Here is a 17,906-nt window from a genome sequence, read left to right as displayed (position 1 = left end):
TTGTCTCCTCTTCTCCTATTTTTATTTCTCTCTGGTCAGTGATCTGATCATTCCGACTTGTTATTAGATGTTTCCTGTACAGACGCCACTACAGCAAAATGGTGGTATACGCCTGACAGTGTGCAGAAGTACATGCACCCTCTGCAGCTGAACCTAGAGATTGATGCCTCACATATTTTAAACATATTTTGGTAAAGGTTTATTCAATTTTACTACTAGTTAAATTAAACATTAATGGGAAAATTTTAAAAAGTGTTTTTAATATTTTTTCATATTTTTTGTTGTTCATCTGCTAATTCTATAAACAAAGAAACACAATTGATAAAACAATCCTATCAAGTTAAACCTGACATGGAAAAAAATGAAGCAAAGTAAAAATTGATAGGATATCTGAAGGTGTTCCAAAGCTGTCGCCCGGTAAAGAACAGAACTTCAAAAACTGACCTGGACATTCAGGCACCAAAGTCATGAAAGGGTTAAAGGACATTTACCACTAGGATGAAGGACTGTAAACCAAGCACTCTGACATACTGGTGTGTGCCTGCTCTGGGGGGATCTTATCTTCTTTTAGCTTCTTAGGCCCTGTTTCTTTTATTTTTTAATGCTTTTAAATTATGCAAATGATCCTGAGGGGCTTTGGGCTACATAGGTGTTAATGCATAATTAACCCCTTAAGGACGCAGGGTATTTTCGCTAATTTCTCGCTCTCCATCTTCAAAAATCCATAACTTTTTCATTTTTCCGTGTACAGACCTGTGTGAGGGCTTATTTTGTGCGTAACAAATTTTAATTTCCCGTAATGTTATTTATTATTATTCCATGCCATGTAGTGGGAAGCCGCAAAAAAATTCCAAATGTGGAAAAATTGAAAAAAACTGCATGTGCGTCATGTTCTTGTGGGCTCAGTTTTTACGACTTTCACTCTGCGCTCCAAATAACACGCCTACTTTATTCTTTGGTTCGGTACGATCGCGGTGATACCAAATTTATACAGGTTTTATTGCGTTTTAATACATTTTCAAAAATTAAACGAATGTGTACAAAAAAGAAAAAAAATTTTTTGCCATCTTCTGACGCGAATAACTTTTTCATACTTTGGCGCACGGAGATGTGTGAGGGGTCATTTTTTTGTGAAATGAGCCGACGTTCTCATTGCTACCGTTTTGAGGACTGTGCGACATTTTGATCATTTTTAATTACATTTTTTATGTCATCTAAAAAGGTGTAAAAGTCGCGTTTTGGACATTTGGGCGCCTTTTGCCGTACCGGAGGTCACCACCGTCAATAACCGTTTTTATATTTTGATAGATCGGGCATTTTGGGACGCGGCGATACCTAATGTGTCTGTGATTTTTACTATTTATTATATTTTATATCAGTTCTAGGGAAAGGGGGGTGATTTGAACTTTTTAATATTTTATTATTTTTTTACATTTTTTAAACTTTTTTTTTTCTTTTTTTTCCCACTATTTCTTAGACCCTCTAGGGTACATTAACCCTAGATGGTCTGATCGCTCCTGCCATATACTGCGATACTACTGTATCGCAGTATATGGCATTTCTGCCACAGGCTCATTGTAATGCATGTGCAGAAGCCATGTATTCTCAGGTCAAACGAAGACCCGAGGCTACCATGCGCCACCAAATTTAAAGTGCCGTCGGCGACTTTGCCGGCTGGAAAGAAAAGGTTAACACCCGCGATCGGTGCAAGCACCGACCGCGGGTGATAGCGATGGGTCTTTTCTGCGATATGCAGCAAAGCCCATCTCTGTATGAAGAAGACTCAGCCCATGAGCCTTCTTCATACAACCTTCACAGCTCCATGGCGGATATATCCGTCACGGAGCATGAAGGGATTAAGCGCATAAAAAGTTTAATTGGTTGCCTCCAGTGGACAAAATAGATTGTCCCAAACAGCAGCCCATTACCGCATATGGACAAGCTATTTCGTCCTTCGGATCATTACATACAGCTTGGTCTTTGCTGCGTCTGCTCGGCCTATAGACCTTTCCTTGCCGGGCACTTTAACCTTTTAATTGTCTTGATCAAGCACAATCACTCTGCAATGCCATCGCATGGTGCCAGGAGGTCTGACAAATACCTCTGTCTCTGCCATGTACGGTGGCCTATTAGACCCAGTCCAAGGCTGCAGTACTTCAATGTATTGTGTAGGGCAGTGATGGCGAACCTTTTAGATACAGAGTGCCCAAACTACAACCAAAACCCACTTTTATGTCGCAAAGTGCCAACATGACAATATGAGCTGTAACCTATTGATCTCTGCTGTATCACAAGTTTCGATTGTATTGGCGTCCTGAGGACACCAATACAATAGAAAGCAGGAGACCTTTGGATTGTAGCTTCCCTCCAGGCTCCCCTGAACAGGAAGAATCAGCCGACCCAAAGCAGGAGCTCAAAAGATAATAGCACTGAGCGTGGCGCACCTTGGTCTGTCTTGTACTGAAGGAGGAAGCCTCTGGTAAATTCTGTGCTGGGTGCCCACTGAATGGGCTCCGAGTGCCACCTCTGGCACCCGTGCCATAGTTTCGCCACCACTGGTGTAAGGGATCAATGTATCTCTAGTGGGACAGTAAAAAAAAAAAAAAAAGTTTTTGTTAAAAAAAACAAAAAAATCACCTATTCCAAATATATAATTTTATTTACAATATATAAAATAATAAAGCCTACCCCAGAAAATTGGTACTATCGTTTTGTAAAGGGTATTAAAAAATAAAAAATAATTAAAAAATGAATTTTACTGCTTTCTACCGCCCAAAAAAATTCAATAGACACTTTCAAAAAGTCATATGTACCCTATAATAGCTCCAATGTAACTTACCTTTTCCCGCAATAAACAAACTCCAATAATCCTCTTTTGCTTGAGGACGAAAAAAAAAGTTCTAGCTCTCAGAATATGGCAACACTTTAGCATATAAAAAAACTCCTTTATGAGGAAAGTGCATTTGCTTAAGTAGCAAAACATCAACTTTTTTTTTTTTTTTTCTGTCTCCTAAATCGTACTAACCTATACCGTAATTTTATCGTGTGTATTATACTGTGCAGTGAACTGCGTAAAAGTTTAAAGTGCAAAACAAGTGGCAAAAAAGCTTTTTTATTTTGTGCTGTTGCAGGAAACGGTTAATACATTTTTAAATTTAATCATTTTACCATTAAAATGAACCCATTGGAAAATACAAATCTTACTGCAAAAAAATAAGCCCTCATATCCCCACGTCAGATAAAAATAAATGTAAAAAGTTATGTCTTGGAATTTGAGCATGGAAAAAGCCTAAAAAATGCTGTGTGTCCTTAAGGTGGTAAATAAGAGCGGATCCTGCCAGAGGGGGCGCACACCAGTATGTCCGTGTGCTTGGTTTACAATCCTTCATCCTGGTAGTAGATTTCCCTTCATGTGTGTCTTACTAGTGAAAAAATAGACTTTTTCTGTGCGGATCAGGACTCTGCCTCTAGTCTGCAGTATTGGCTCAGGTAGAGTAGTAGATGATGAACTCTTTGGATCTTTATATATTATAAGGAATACTAGTTGCAGATGGTAAAAGTAAGGTCTTGCTTTCAATTTATTAATACAGTACATAGTATAGCAGTTTCACATACACAAAAAAAATGAAAAAAAACCCATCCAGTTATCAAATATCACACTTTATTTGCTACATGCCAAACGATGCATTAAGGTAAAAGTCATTGCACATTGATAGAAACAGATTGGACATGTATTAGGTGATGGCTCGCTCTATCCACTCTGTCTACCTGCTGACCCTCATGAGTATAGAAACTGCTGCAGACACAAGTGATGCTCTGACCCGTTGTCATCAGTCAGATTGCTTAAAGGGAACCTGGCAGCAAAAATTGACCTAATAAACCACTACCAGTATGATGGTAGATCCAGATCATGTTTCTATCATGACTCAGTGTGATGGCATCATCCAGAAAATCAACTTTGTAGTGAGATGTAAATTGCTAATATAAAGTCATGGAGGAGGAGAGTTTAACACTGAAGTCAAGGTGAAGAGCTCTGAACGTCTCCTCCTCCATCATAAAAAATCACAGATCTGGTTAGTGATGACTATCAATTACAGTGAGGGGTGGTTTCTGAGGAAGAGAAAGCTTGACTTCAGTGTTTAAAATCTCCACTTCCTTGATTTTAATGCTGAAGTCAAGCTTTCTCTTCCTTAGAAAGCCCCCTTCACTGTAATTGATAGTCCTGCATCCAGAGACATCAAAAACCAGATGCATGATTTCTATCACAGAGGAGGAGGCGCTTGACTTCAGTGTTAAATTCTCCGCCTCCTTGACTTTATACAATCAATTTACATCTCACTTCAAAGTTGATTTTTCTGTATGATGCCGCCGTGCTGGGCCATGACACAAACGAAAACTAGAAGGTGTTACGCTGTTTGACAATACACTGGTAGCGGTGTATTAGGCCAGTGTCTGATGACAGGTTCCCCTTTAAATCAAGTGACTATCACCGTTTGTTTTATATCTTATCAAAGGAAAACTCTTGTCTCCTCTTGCTGAAATCGCTGCCGAATTCTGTTGCTGCCAAGATATCAAACCGCACTGAGGTATCAAACTACATAGAAGTCTATGTAGAGGGGAGGGGGATAGAGTTAAAGCAGCTAGGTCTCCAGACCTCTCACCATCTTAGAGGAAAATGATAGTAACATGCAGAGCCTGCACATGGGAAAACTGCTAATACTGAAGAAGGCAAATCAAAAAAATGGCCAGAAAATGAGATTCCTGATTTATGCAGTTTTCAGGAAGGTTAGTTAGTGTCTGGATAGCAATTTCGTACCAGAGCCCAAAGAGCTAAGTTATTAGAGCCAATCAGAACCTAATTGGCACAGCTATCGACTTAAAGGGAACCTGTCAGCAGGTTTTACTCCACTTAACTACCAGCACCCTCAGATAGTGTATGAAATGTTTTTTTCCCCTCTTTTATGTTTTCTAAAACATCTCCTCCAAAGTCAAATATGAGACAAATATGACTCTTTTCCCCTCATTTTCACATGGGATGAGTCAAGTTTAGTGGTTGCAGGAATAGTGTCACTTCAGGAGGCCCTATTTTATGTTCTATAGTACCTAGGCACATGCTACTAGTGTCCTATTAAAGATAAGGATCGCCTTTCAGATTCCACCAAGCTTACGGTTCTGTGAGCTACAGAACCGGAGATACAGGCAGTAGAGATGAACGGACCCGAACTTTAAGTTCAATTACGTAGTATCTGGCAAATCAACTCCCCAGGCTATTAGTCATAGCTGTGATTGATCAGAGGCACAGGCAGCTTGCACTTCCAACATTGTTAGCTGTCGGGTTCTGTAGCTCACAAAGCCATGAGTCTGCTGCTATCTAAAAGATGAGATCCTCATCTCTCAAATGACACAAAAAAAGCTCACATTTAGGGTCTATAGAACAGAAGATAGGGGCTTCTGAAGTGACACTACCCCTGCAGCCACTAAACTTGACTCATCTCATGTGAACAAAGTCATATTTGCCTGACTTTGGTGAGATTTAACATAAAAGAGGGAATTCTATAAAGGACATTTCATCCCCTACCTGAAGGGACTAGTGGTTTAATGGTGTACAACCTGCTGACAGGTTCCCTTAAATGCTTCATCCACTTTTTCAGGGCTTGGGCTCTTATCACCCAGACTCTCACAGATTGCCAAACAAAAGGTCATGAGTTTAAAAAAGGAACATTTTAATTTGCCACGTTAAGCCCACAATCCAGGTTCTGACTGCAATGGTTCTTATGTTTAGGTCCATTGTATACTGGGTTCTAGTGATGACTATGCACAGACACCATTTATCATGTGACCATTGTTTTCCAATACTACAATTCTAGAACTTCCACTGTAACCTGAAGCTAAACTCCGTCCCTGTGCTCATAGACAGGACATTGCGATGGGTGGGAACTGCTTATGACGTAGATGCAGGAGATATGAGGTAAAGGTTTGCTCTGTCCAACAGAGAGATCCTGAGTCGGTCCATGAGAAATGGTTGAGAAATGTGAGCAGGAGGAGGTCGCTGTAGCTCATGTTGGTTCTAGGCGTACATCGTGAGCTGCAGCCACTAGAAAAAAAGAGAAAAAAAAGATGGTAGCATTTACACTGGTCATATGCTCTGATGGCAAATAAAAGATTTCCAAGGAAAACCCTTAAATAATTTACAGCTCCTTCTGATAACTGCTTATACATGAGTATAAGCCGAAGCACCTAATTTTACCACAAAGCAATGGTAAAAGGTATAGAGTAGAGTATAATCCTAGGGAGGGAATGCTTCGGTCCTAGCCTTTCATCACTAATAAAATGTCCAGCAGCCTTTCCCCACTAATGAAATGGCCAGCAGCCTCCCCTCACTAATGAAATGCCAAGCAGCTTCACCCAATAATGAAATGCCAAGCAGCTTCACCCAATAATGAAATGGCCAGCAGCCTCCCCTCACTAATGAAATTCCAAGCAGCTTCACCCAATAATGAAATGCCAAGCAGCTTCACCCAATAATGAAATGCCCAGCAGCCTCCCCTCACTAATGAAATGCCCAACAGCAGCCTCCCCTCACTAATGAAATGACCTACAGCCTCCCCTCATTAATGAAATGTGCAGCAGCCTCCCCTCATTAATGAAATGTGCAGCAGCTGCCCCAATAATTAAATGCCCAGCAGCCTCCCCACACTTATGAAATGCCCAGCAGCCTCCTCTCACTAATAAAATGCCCAGCAGCCTTCCCTCACTAATGAAATGCCCAGCAGCCTTCCCTCACTAATGAAATGCCCAGCAGCCTACCTCACTAATGAAATGCCCAACAACAGCCTCCCCTCACTAATGAAATGTCCTACAGCCTCCCCTCATTAATGAAATGTGCAGCAGCCTCCTCTCACTAATGAAATGTGCAGCAGCCTCCCATCAGTGATGAAACATCCAGCAGCTGCCCCAATAATTAAAAGCCCCGCAGCCTCCCCACACTTGTGAAATGCCCAGGAGCCTCCCCACACTTGTGAAATGGCCAGCATCCTCCTCTCACTAATAAAATGCCCAGCAGCCTCCCCCATCTCATTCAATGCCATGCAGCAGCCTCCCACACAGGGCCCCTAGTTATATAAAAATAAAAAAACACAGCACTTGCCTCCTGCGCTCTCTGTAGCTCCTAATTTCGGGGTTCCCGTTTAGCAAGATGTAGAGACAGGCCCATGCGCCATGCACATGACATCACATAATGTTATAGTGTGTGCATAAACAGCTCTCAGCCCCCACCTTTGTGCTCCCTCCCCCCTGATGTCAGCTCACCAGGCTGTGAGCCCTGTGAAGGAGCAGGAGAAGGAGCTGTACAGGAGCATAAAGGTGGGGGCTGAGAGCTGAGGAGTCTGCAGCACACATAGTTTGGTAGTCTTTACCTTAAAGAAATTCTATCATCAAAATTCATCATGATAAACCAGAGGCACTTACTCATAAACACTGTGATTGTGGTAATCTTCTTACGGTATATTTGTTATCATTGGCTTCCTTAATTCTAGAACCAACTTGACAAATTATGCTAATGAGCTAGAAGGGCTCTGGGGACAATACCAGAGCCCCTCAGTGGTGCAGATTCACAGGCTGTTACAAAGAACATGTCTCACACAACCCCCTGCTCTCTCCCTCCTCCTGCCTGTGCAATCTTGTAGTAAGAGGAAGTGCAGGGGAGGGGAGATCTGCTCTGCTCATTGTAACAATCACGGAGGGACTCTGGAAACACCCACCAGAGCCCCTCGGGCTAATTAGAATGTTTATAAAAGTTTATTTTAAAAGAAAAGATGCCATGGATAACAAATAGATGGCACTGCCATGTTGCCTTGATATATAAGTGTCCCTGGTTTATCCATGCTGGATTTTGATGGTAGATTTGACATATGGCCATCAAGTACAACCAAGGAACAGAAGGGATTAGATGGGGAAGGGATGCAGGGGAAACACTTCTATATTATAACGTAACCCTCAATGTTATCTTGATGTAAAAAAAGGCATCTAGCCCCTTCCTGAAGCTCTCTGCTGTCTCTGCTGTGACCAACAACAGCGCGGCTATTCCCCAGATTCACGGTTTTTACAGTATCAGATCTCATCATCTGTGACATTTTGTTTTGTTTAGTTTTTAACTGTTTAGGAGGATTCTTGTATTAACCCTTCTTATGTAATAATATCATATATGTATATATATATTACATAGTATATATAATATATTTACCTCCAACACATTGAGCTTAATGATCCCATCCCCATCTTTGTCAAATGCGTGGAATGCTCCTATAAGACAAAAGGTAAATTGTAACAACCCTAATGATTCTCTGCATCACACAGCTTATATATAATTATTTCTGTATCATCTCCGATAGAGACGAGTGCAAGAGTTTCACGGTTTCTAGTTATTAGTCTCGATATTTCACGGCAAACTGTATTTCTTTGTATACAGAGAAATTCTTTATAATATGGGCCATATTATCATATTGTGCTATTTAAAGGGATCACAATACTTGAACACTCAAGTACTCTGTTATCTTTCCTGAAAATGTATGATCCGATTGTACAAGTATATGAAGAGCAGGAACAGATGTACAAGGATTTAATAGGTGAAGGTCCTTCTGAGTATAAAATTTGGTGGGTGGTTTGGGTGTGCATGGGCCCCCTAGAAGTCTTGGGCCCCGGGCTACCACCCAAACTACCTATATTATAATCCACTACTGGTGGTGGGTTCCGATGTAAAATATGTACCAGGTCTTCAAACAATCCTTTATACATGCACCCTGTGTAACCCCTCAATGGTCACCCAGCTTTACCCACTACAACTTCACTGCCAAAATAGATTAAAGGGAACCTGTCACCAGGAGACCCATTTTTAGCACTCCCCCAGTCCCCACAGAGCATAGTACATACACTGCCAAAGTGTTTTTGTATAAATAAATAGGTTTTACAGAAAAAAAGATATGTTATATTGTACCTTTCATTAGCATCTGCTGTGTGACTAGGCAGTTGCCAAATGGGAGGGGCTGGAAAGAAGCAGTCCCCCCCCCCCACACTTGGGAAACATGTGACCTTTTCAAATACATGAATAACTCCCCACACTCGGGATTGGCTGTAGAGGAGCAGGGGGCGTCGCTAAGCCCAGTGGTGGGTGTTTTCATATATTTGAAAAGGTCACATAGAGGAGCAATTTCCCAAAGGGTGAGGGGGAACTGCTCCTTTCCAGCCACTCCCAATAGGCAACTGCCTAGTCACACAGCAGATGCTAATGAAAGGTACAATATAACATATCTTTTTTTTGTGTAAAACCTATTTTTTATACAAAAACACTTTGGCAGTGTATGTACTATGCTCTGTGGGGACTGGGGGAGTGCTAAAAATGGGTCTCCTGGTGACAGGTTTTCTTTAAGTATTATTTGGCTAGGATCTCTATTACCCTGCATCCATGCTTCAATCACCCTGTACTGAAATCGAAAAAGGAGGCTACCCTATTATTGTGTCGGCATCACATGCAGGTATCTTTCTCATAACACGTTCAATTTAAGGGGGAAAAGCATAAAAAAGAACTTACTAAACATCCCTTCCAGACGCACAAAGCAGCAGATGAAACTGTCAAAGTCAATGTTCATGTGTTTGTTTGCATAACGCATCGTGATGATGTCATAGAGCTGGTTATTGAGGTGAAACCCTAGGAAAAACAGTGTTAATAATTATACATATTTATATGGACATTTCTTGTTTTACCAAACTCCCCAATTTCCAATCTTTCTCTTCTTCAGTGCCTATCCCTCAATCAAGCCATTCTGTCCCTATAGCTGATCATTGTGGGTTCTAGGTATCTGACTCCCCCATCTGACATTGGTGCCATCAAATCTTCAGTCTGGAAGATCTCTTTAAGGTGAACCTGAACCTTTAACAAATCTGCATAAGTTAATAGTGAAGGTGATAAAAGTAAACTTTTTAATATACTTTATTAAAGAAAACAGTCATTTTATTTCCTCCTTTCTTCCTGCTTTTAGCAGGGTGTATAATTCAGCTTGTGTTCCTATAATTCCAACTAGCAGAAGATAGATGAGAAGAAACTGATAAGGTTTCTAGTAACTTAACTTGTTACAGTCACTGGATAGTCCAATGTCTTCACAGAGCTGAATTATCAAATAAAATACTCTCTAGGGTATGTAAGGAGTTCTTCTTTAGCCTCCTCTCCTATCTATCTGATACGTTCAGACGTGAGAAGCCTGAGATGGGAGTAGCCTATTCTGCCAATACTCATGAAAGTTCATACATGTAACTAAATATTTAAAACAAACTCCAGTCCACTGTTCTTTCTTCAAACTGCACTTATCAGCAAAGGCAACTTACCCATGTGTTCCTTTAGATTGTATCTACATAATGTACGTGTAAACTAATCAGCGCTATTGACCAGTTAACATATTTCTCATGTGATGTTTTCCACTTTTCTCTTACAATGAATCCACTAGTCTCAATGTCCAGTGCCGGTGCTCATAGATGATACATTACCTGCTTCATTTACAGCATTGCGCATCTCATAACTATTGATGGTTCCTGATTGATCTGAATCATAACGGATGAATATTTGCTGAAAGTAACAAAAATAAGGTAAATCAATAATATTTTACTGGGCGGACTACCACTCTCAGCATACAGTAACATCCACAGTGACCTTGCTTTGGGCTTGATAGGATGTCAGGACAGGATGAGGGGTTGTAGGCTTGTGAAGAAAGAGGACAATGCAAACTTGTAGAAGTAACATAACATTTAGAAATTCTGTACAGTTTATACTTGTTCCATCAGTGATCACCAGTGACAGCACAGAGCGGGTGACACTGCTCCAGGACAATGGGTACAAGGCGTCCAGACAAAGCTACTACATCAGTGAGGCCCAAGGGGAAGTGCAGGGTCAGCAAAAACCTATCCAATGCTGTAAAACCTCAGCGGATGGGGAGTCATAAAGCTGACACGTCAATTACAAGCTCAATGGGAAACACTGGAGGTTTCCGCAGGTCCCAGAAATCCCCTAATAATTTAGGATTTGTAATTATTATATGCACTAAGCAGAATTTAGCCTGGACTTCAGCCACTTCTAAGTATTCATGTATGGTTTTTAATTTATTATTTGTTTTTATAGGTGAAGCGATGATAGTATATAGCTATTGGACTATTCGGGAAGGTTGGGGGTGGTATTTGAGTTTAGCCAGTGGCACTGTGGAGCTGTAAGGGTGCACCAATGTTGCAGCCCCATCATTTTCTGATGAGACACCCACCAATCATAAAGTGATCAAAATAATGAATTTGAATGTTTAGGTAGGGTCTTTATGTTTATGGCATGTTAAAGGACATCTACTACAAGAATGAAAGACTCCATTAAACCTATGGAGCCTGGAGCCTCTCTCGTTTGCATACAATCCTTCATTCTGGTGGTAGATGTCCTTTAAGAACCGAACCTAGCACTGTACTCCACTATCTTATAGTGATCCAAAGCCATTTCATGTACAAGTGTACAATGGACTCCTGTTATTATGATTGGTCCCACTCAGACTGCACTAATCTACAGTATATGTTATAACTATTGATTAGTGTGGCCCCACCAATGTTATGGCAGGGATATATCTAGACTCCCTGCTGCCTGAGGTGAGCTCCAGAACAGCACCCTCGCCGCTCCGTCCAGTAGTAATATATCAGTTTACTTTTTTTTAGTAAGTGGGTTCTCTATACAGTGTCTCATGCCCATACTGGCATTGGGTGTCAAGAGACACTATTTTTAGGTGTCAGGTCCTGCTTTGTAGCTGGTGACTGTGCTGCCTGAGGCAAGAGGCTCAACTTGCCTCATGCATGGTGCACAAATGTGTTCAGGTCCATGCCAAAAATTGCAGGTTATGGTCCCCGAAACCAGACTTCAGTTAGAAGTTCAGGTTTGGTGTTTGAGCTTACCTGGAAAAGCTGATTGAGTTAGGCTGCTGAGCGGCACCGATCGCAAGTGTTAGCCGTTTGTCAAACTATTGTTTCCAGGTTTGAATGTACTGGGTCTGCTCCTTCATAGTTATAACCTATCCAATGACTAGAACTTGAGTTTACTGGAATAACCTGTTACATTAGGACCGTCATGGGATAACTGCTGCAAAACCATAGTATCACATTGGAATTAATGGGATTAAATCTGCAGCGTGGAAATAACTGCCAAACGTGCACTACAAAAATAGAAAACGCTTTTACTGTACTTCACATTCTACAACTTGTATTATTTTTAGAGAATATTTTGTGACATCATCCCCTGTGCTAACAACGATCTTAACATTCAATAATAATAGGAGTTTACCTGCCACTGCTTGATTTTCTTCCATAGATGTTGGAATTCTTGCAGGTTTAACCGTCCACATCCGTCTGTCTGTATACATCTTGTGTTGAGGAATAAAATGTCTCCAATTTTGTCTGATCATTCTATCCAGCTTCCTTTTGCAATAAATTTACCGAATGTCCCATTATTATGCAAAAGCACAGTACAGTATATATATATATATATATATATATATATATATATATATATATATATATTTATATATATAAAGAATATATACATCCTATATATGTTATATTCATATACTGCTGTACAATGTGCAGCATAACATGTATATATTGGTGCACATCTTCCATTCTTTAGTGTCAGGTTGGATGACGTTGCCCCCTGATACTGTGGGCCCCATAGCAACTGCTGTGACTGCTACCGCCCCGGCATGTATTATTATTCTAATGCAAACTAACTAATGTTCATACCATATTGGATTTATAGACAGCACAGTACAATATTAGAAGTTAGTGACTATGATGATGGCAGATAAGGATACATCCATCAGAGCAATCATGCTGCGGCAAGATTCCAGAGTAAAACCTTCAGACTTCAAGTTTTTGTCTGCGTGAAAAAAAAAAACCCATCTTGATTGTTTTCATTTGAGATGGAACTGTCTAGAAATGTAAGATTGTAACTCATGAATGACACTACCTTGTGCACGAAACCATCACTTACGTTTCTTAATGACTCCATTCAGAACAGATTGCAGTTCATCGGCGCTAATTTCCATGTCCTAGAACAAACAAATCGTGTAGTGAGCGTCACAGGCTCTACTTTTACCCGCTCTAAAGGGAATGTGTCAGCAGAAAATTACACATTTACTTATTTTTAAACCAAATTTTATGTTGAAAATATGTTTTTTTTTTTCGGGAATTCATCATGATTTTTTTTTAACCTGATATGAAACAATACATTGGATACATCAAACTCTCATTGTGCGCTGACTGGAGCGTGAGGCCTGAATGCTCTGAACTGACACTCGGATTTCAGTTTCGGTTTCTGAGTGTTCGGACCGGACGTCCCAGCAAGCACACGGTGCGAGTTAGACACCCTCAATGGGTCAGTGAGAAAACCGACTCAAAAGGGGTTGTACCAAGTTTGCAAGTGATCCTCTCTCCATAGGATATCTTTAGAAGAAAAGAAGAAGGTTCTCCAGCGGATCCATTAAAAACATCAAAGTTTTATTCCATATTCCAATAAAAACACTAGTGTGTGCACAATGTCCAAATAGTTGATGCATTTCGAATGGAACGTCGTCCGTAGTCGTAATGTTAGGTTATGACTAAGTATGGCGCTCCGTCCGAAACGCGTCAAATGTTTTGACATTGTGCACACACTAGTGTTTTTATTGGAATATAGAATAACAATTTGATTTTTTTTAATGGATTCGCCGGAGAACCTTCTTCTTTTCTTCTAAAGATTTTCACCTGGATCAACAGAGTGTTTATCTCCGTGCAAGACTTCCCTAATTCACAGTCCACAGGATTGCCTTCATTTGGGGATCTGTATCAAAGTTTTTTCTCTTTCATTGCATTCTCCATCAGATACAGAATAAGAACCTGATCAATGACAGTCCAAATGCTGAGATCCCAACTGATCACAAGAAAGCGACTACCAGAAATCTGGAGAACAGAGGTAATGAGTGGAGCGGCAGGAGAAGTATATGCGTCCTGTCAATATTATTAGAGTGTCAGAAATTGCAGAGCACAGCGCTTGGTATCTCTGCCACTCGCTTAGACAGTGATTTGGAGTGACTGAGATACCTGAGTACTTTGCTCAGCAATATCCCATGCTCCCCGACCATTGAATTCTCCAAGTTTTGTGGTTTTTGTGATCAGTCCGCATCCAAGCAGTTGGACCCTCACAAATCAGAGTGTTATTCCCTCTCCTGTGATTAGAGGATAATTCACAAATTCAGTACAACCCCTGTAATTAGGCTGCAACAAGCTAACAAGTTATCACCCATCCACATGAAGGAGTCTTGTCTAGCACATATAAGTAGAGCAGAAGGTTGTTCCATTATTCTCTGCAGAACTTCGAAGTACTGTCCATCTCCATGGAATATTGTGGATACACATTAAAGGATCCCCAACCCGTCAGCAGTTATATGACTCTTCTTACATAGCAACTAATGAGTGACAGCCAATGTTTACCCCTAAAACAGATTAGTCTCACATATGGCTATGGATTTAGCAGGGTTTTTTTAAAACCTTGTTCCTTAAAGTGAGAATACTCACATCTCCGGCAATCTGCTGAAATATGTTCCTGAATTGCTTCTCCTCTTCGCTCTCTTTATCAGAATTACCAGAGGTCTATAGAAAAACAACATGGAAAGATGTTATATGGATGTTATATGGATGTGCTCTCTCCTCCATTCACATCTAAACCTCAAGGTCATATCATAAGTGCATTAGGGGGGAAAAGTTTCCTAATCCTTTGTAAATGATATGTTCATATGGAAATTAGTAATACATGTTAACCAAACATTTGTCCAGGAATAGAAAAAAAGTATATGTCTTCACCCTGCACCATCCCAATGTAAATATACAGGCTTGGCCTCACTATTAGGTCCAGGCTCTGGTCATGGTTAATGTTGTTTCTATGTAGGATTGACAATTCCTTTATAGGGAATCTGACCATACAAAGCTGTAGGGAGCTGTCCTGGAGATTTGTGTAGGTTGTAACAGCAGGACTGTGAAAAATACATGTATATGTATTGTAGCTGGACTTGGAGCATTCTGGAGCACTAGCGTGTGAGATATCTTCACAGAACAAAGCACAGCCCCTTTACCCCTGCTGTAGCAGCTTCTGTTTAAATACTACAGCAATTACTCCTATAGGGGAGGCAGTGGTGTGTTCCATGAAGAGATCTCACACCAGTGCACCAGAGTGCTCCAAGTCCAGCTACAATCCTAAAATAAAAATGCATATTTCACAGTCCTGCTGCTACTAAGAAATTACACAAGTGTTATACAGATCTCCAGGGTCAATACCTAACACTGTATTCAGCTCTGTATTGTCATAACTCTTGGTAGAGTCCTTTTAAAGAAGACCTATTACAACCTCCACCAGGTACAAGGTGGTCCTGGAAACATGATGCATTGAATATTATTTCTTATTTTTCCTTTGCTCAAGTGAAAGCAGAAGCATCCAACTAGGACATCTGGTACTGCAGGGAAAATGGGCTAAGGAGTTGTCTCATGGTGTCTCATGTAGCCAGCCTCATTTTAAACATATTTGAATAAAATATGGAAGGTTAGTGCCATTCTTTGCTTTAAACCCTTTAAACCCAGAAATGAATTATAACAATAGTTGAATAAGGGTTACATGATATGCCCAACTTTAAAGGGGAATATTTACTAACCCCTTGTAAAATTTAGACATGTCTATTTTACCACCAATTAGTTCTTAGGCCACACCCCATGTCTCATAAACCCCGCCCCTTTCTAGAGAAGTCTTAAAACACATAACCGAATTTGCCAAACAGTGAAAATTTTTTATAATTATTATTATTTTTTATAATTACAGATGACTTCCCCAAGCGAATATATCCTAATGTTCAAATCAATCAATGATCAAATAATAAAAAAACCTAAAGGTTTTATACATAAACCATAAAATAAAATTTATCAACATATATTTTTATGAAACTTAGATGAGAACACACAGTTCTATCAATGATGGCATAGAAATTCAGTGTAAATTTTTGAGGGTAAATGAGGCAAATCACATAATTACATAATATTAATAAGAGCATTTCTATTTTGCCAACACCCTATAGATGTTATCCCTTTGACTATAAATACCTCTCAAATAAAAGTTGAACATGTTGAGACTTCACGCTGCTATTTAGAATAAAATAATCCAATGATATCTATAATCCAAATGTGGGTAAACTTTTGAGACAAAGGGGCAGATTTATCAAGTGTCTGAAAGTCAGAATATTTCTAGTTGTTTTCATTTTACGAGTGCTCATGAATATTTTAAAGGGGAGCTGTGATTGGTTGCCATGGGCAACTAGAAATATTCTGACTTTCAGACACTTGATAAATCTGCCCCAAAGTCTCCAGATTATGTACAGGCGGTCCCTTACTTAAGAACACTTGACTTACAGACAACCCCTAGTTACAAATGGCCCTCTGGATTTTATCCTTAGGCTACAATAATCAGCTATAACAGTTATCACAGGTGTCTGTAATTAAGCTTTATTGTTGTTAATCCTGGTTCTTATGAAAATCCAACATTTTTAAAATCCAATTGTGACAGAGATCAAAAAAGTTCTGGCTGGGATTACAATGATAAAATATACAGTCCTGACTGTTCAACTGCCTGTACAAGGAGTGATTATATTTTCTCACATTTGTAGTAGTAAAAGAGCCAACGCTACTGTGATGGAGTAAGGTATCTGCCCTGATTGGTCAGAGAGGTGATGACAGGAAGAAAAAAGTTCATGTATTTTTCAGATCACTGGAAACAGTACAGGGAGAGATGACAGTAAGTGAATGACTTTACCCTCTCCTTACAGATGCATAGATTAGATATCCAATGTAGGGAAGCAGCACTCCGTCATCAATAGTGATATTTTATTTCACCAGTGGTACAGACAACATTTCAGCTATCTCCATGTAGGGTAGCTTGAGAATGGCTACATGGATATAGCTAAAACATTGTATGTACCACTGGTGAAATAAAATATCACTATTGATTACCTACATTGGATATCTGATCGACGGGACCTTGAGTCAAATCCCTTGAAGCGTGCACCCACATTGGATTATAATCCTGATTGCACAGTGCTGCTCCACAACTTTGGTTTTGCACTCTAAGATGCATAGAACAAGAAATAAAAAGTTTTCACACTGCGTCCCAACGACTTCACCCCAATACTACACCTGGAATGTCCAGTCTTGTATCGCTAAAGGTTAACTTTAATATGATATTAAATATGACACAGCCTATGTTATCCTCTGTCCATAAGGTACAGTGGGGGGGGGGGTGCTAATATGTCAATCTGTTTGTGCTGTGGTTTGGTTTGTGTGAACACAGGTGTACTCCTTTCTCTGATAGTCTTAATTGAATTTGCACCACACCCATCAATTTTGTGCATTTCGGTTCATCAATAGTTAACCCACTGTTACTTATACTCACATCACTCCCCTGATGTTTTGGAGTTCTGGTCCAATCACTTCCTGGGGCCGGGACTATGACATTGCATAAGAGGTCTTAGTTCTTTGTCTGCTATAGTATTAGTACATAGTAAGCTCCTGGTTATCATGTTATTCTGCTTTCTGTATTCTGGTATTTGACCTCTTGCTCCTATCTAGACTAGCCTTTCACCTTGTGATTTTGTACTGTGTTTGTCCTTTTGTTTCTGACCTGGCTCTGGTGACTATTCTTATCAGTTTGTATTATCTTATCTTTGTCTCTGTGTTTTGCACTTTTGCAGGAAGGAAACACTGACTAGTTGTTCCCCACCACTTAGGGTGGGTAAGGCAATATGACAGGGGCAGCTGCAAATGAAGTT

The 17,906-nt window shown here is 40.1% G+C and overlaps 1 protein-coding gene across 2 annotated transcripts in view; it reads right to left on the bottom strand.

Annotated features, from left to right (window-relative positions):
- Positions 1–3,639: 3,639 nt before the first annotated feature.
- The window catches only part of CAPN3 (calpain 3), a 92,449-nt gene continuing 78,182 nt past the window's right edge, over positions 3,640–17,906 (bottom strand). For both annotated transcript variants that reach the window (XM_072115559.1, XM_072115560.1), the window contains 8 exons: positions 14,620–14,694; positions 13,058–13,115; positions 12,879–12,943; positions 12,353–12,421; positions 10,537–10,615; positions 9,587–9,703; positions 8,243–8,301; positions 3,640–6,094 (listed from right to left, as the gene is read on the bottom strand). In XM_072115559.1, coding sequence (XP_071971660.1) covers positions 6,068–6,094; positions 8,243–8,301; positions 9,587–9,703; positions 10,537–10,615; positions 12,353–12,421; positions 12,879–12,943; positions 13,058–13,115; positions 14,620–14,694 — 549 coding nt within the window. In that variant the 3' untranslated portion in view covers positions 3,640–6,067. The remainder of the gene's footprint in view (positions 6,095–8,242; positions 8,302–9,586; positions 9,704–10,536; positions 10,616–12,352; positions 12,422–12,878; positions 12,944–13,057; positions 13,116–14,619; positions 14,695–17,906) is intronic.

The sequence above is a fragment of the Engystomops pustulosus genome, chromosome 7 (genome assembly GCF_040894005.1).
Source record: "Engystomops pustulosus chromosome 7, aEngPut4.maternal, whole genome shotgun sequence".
NCBI lineage: Eukaryota > Metazoa > Chordata > Amphibia > Anura > Leptodactylidae > Engystomops > Engystomops pustulosus.
This window is presented reverse-complemented; position numbering and strand designations above follow the sequence as displayed.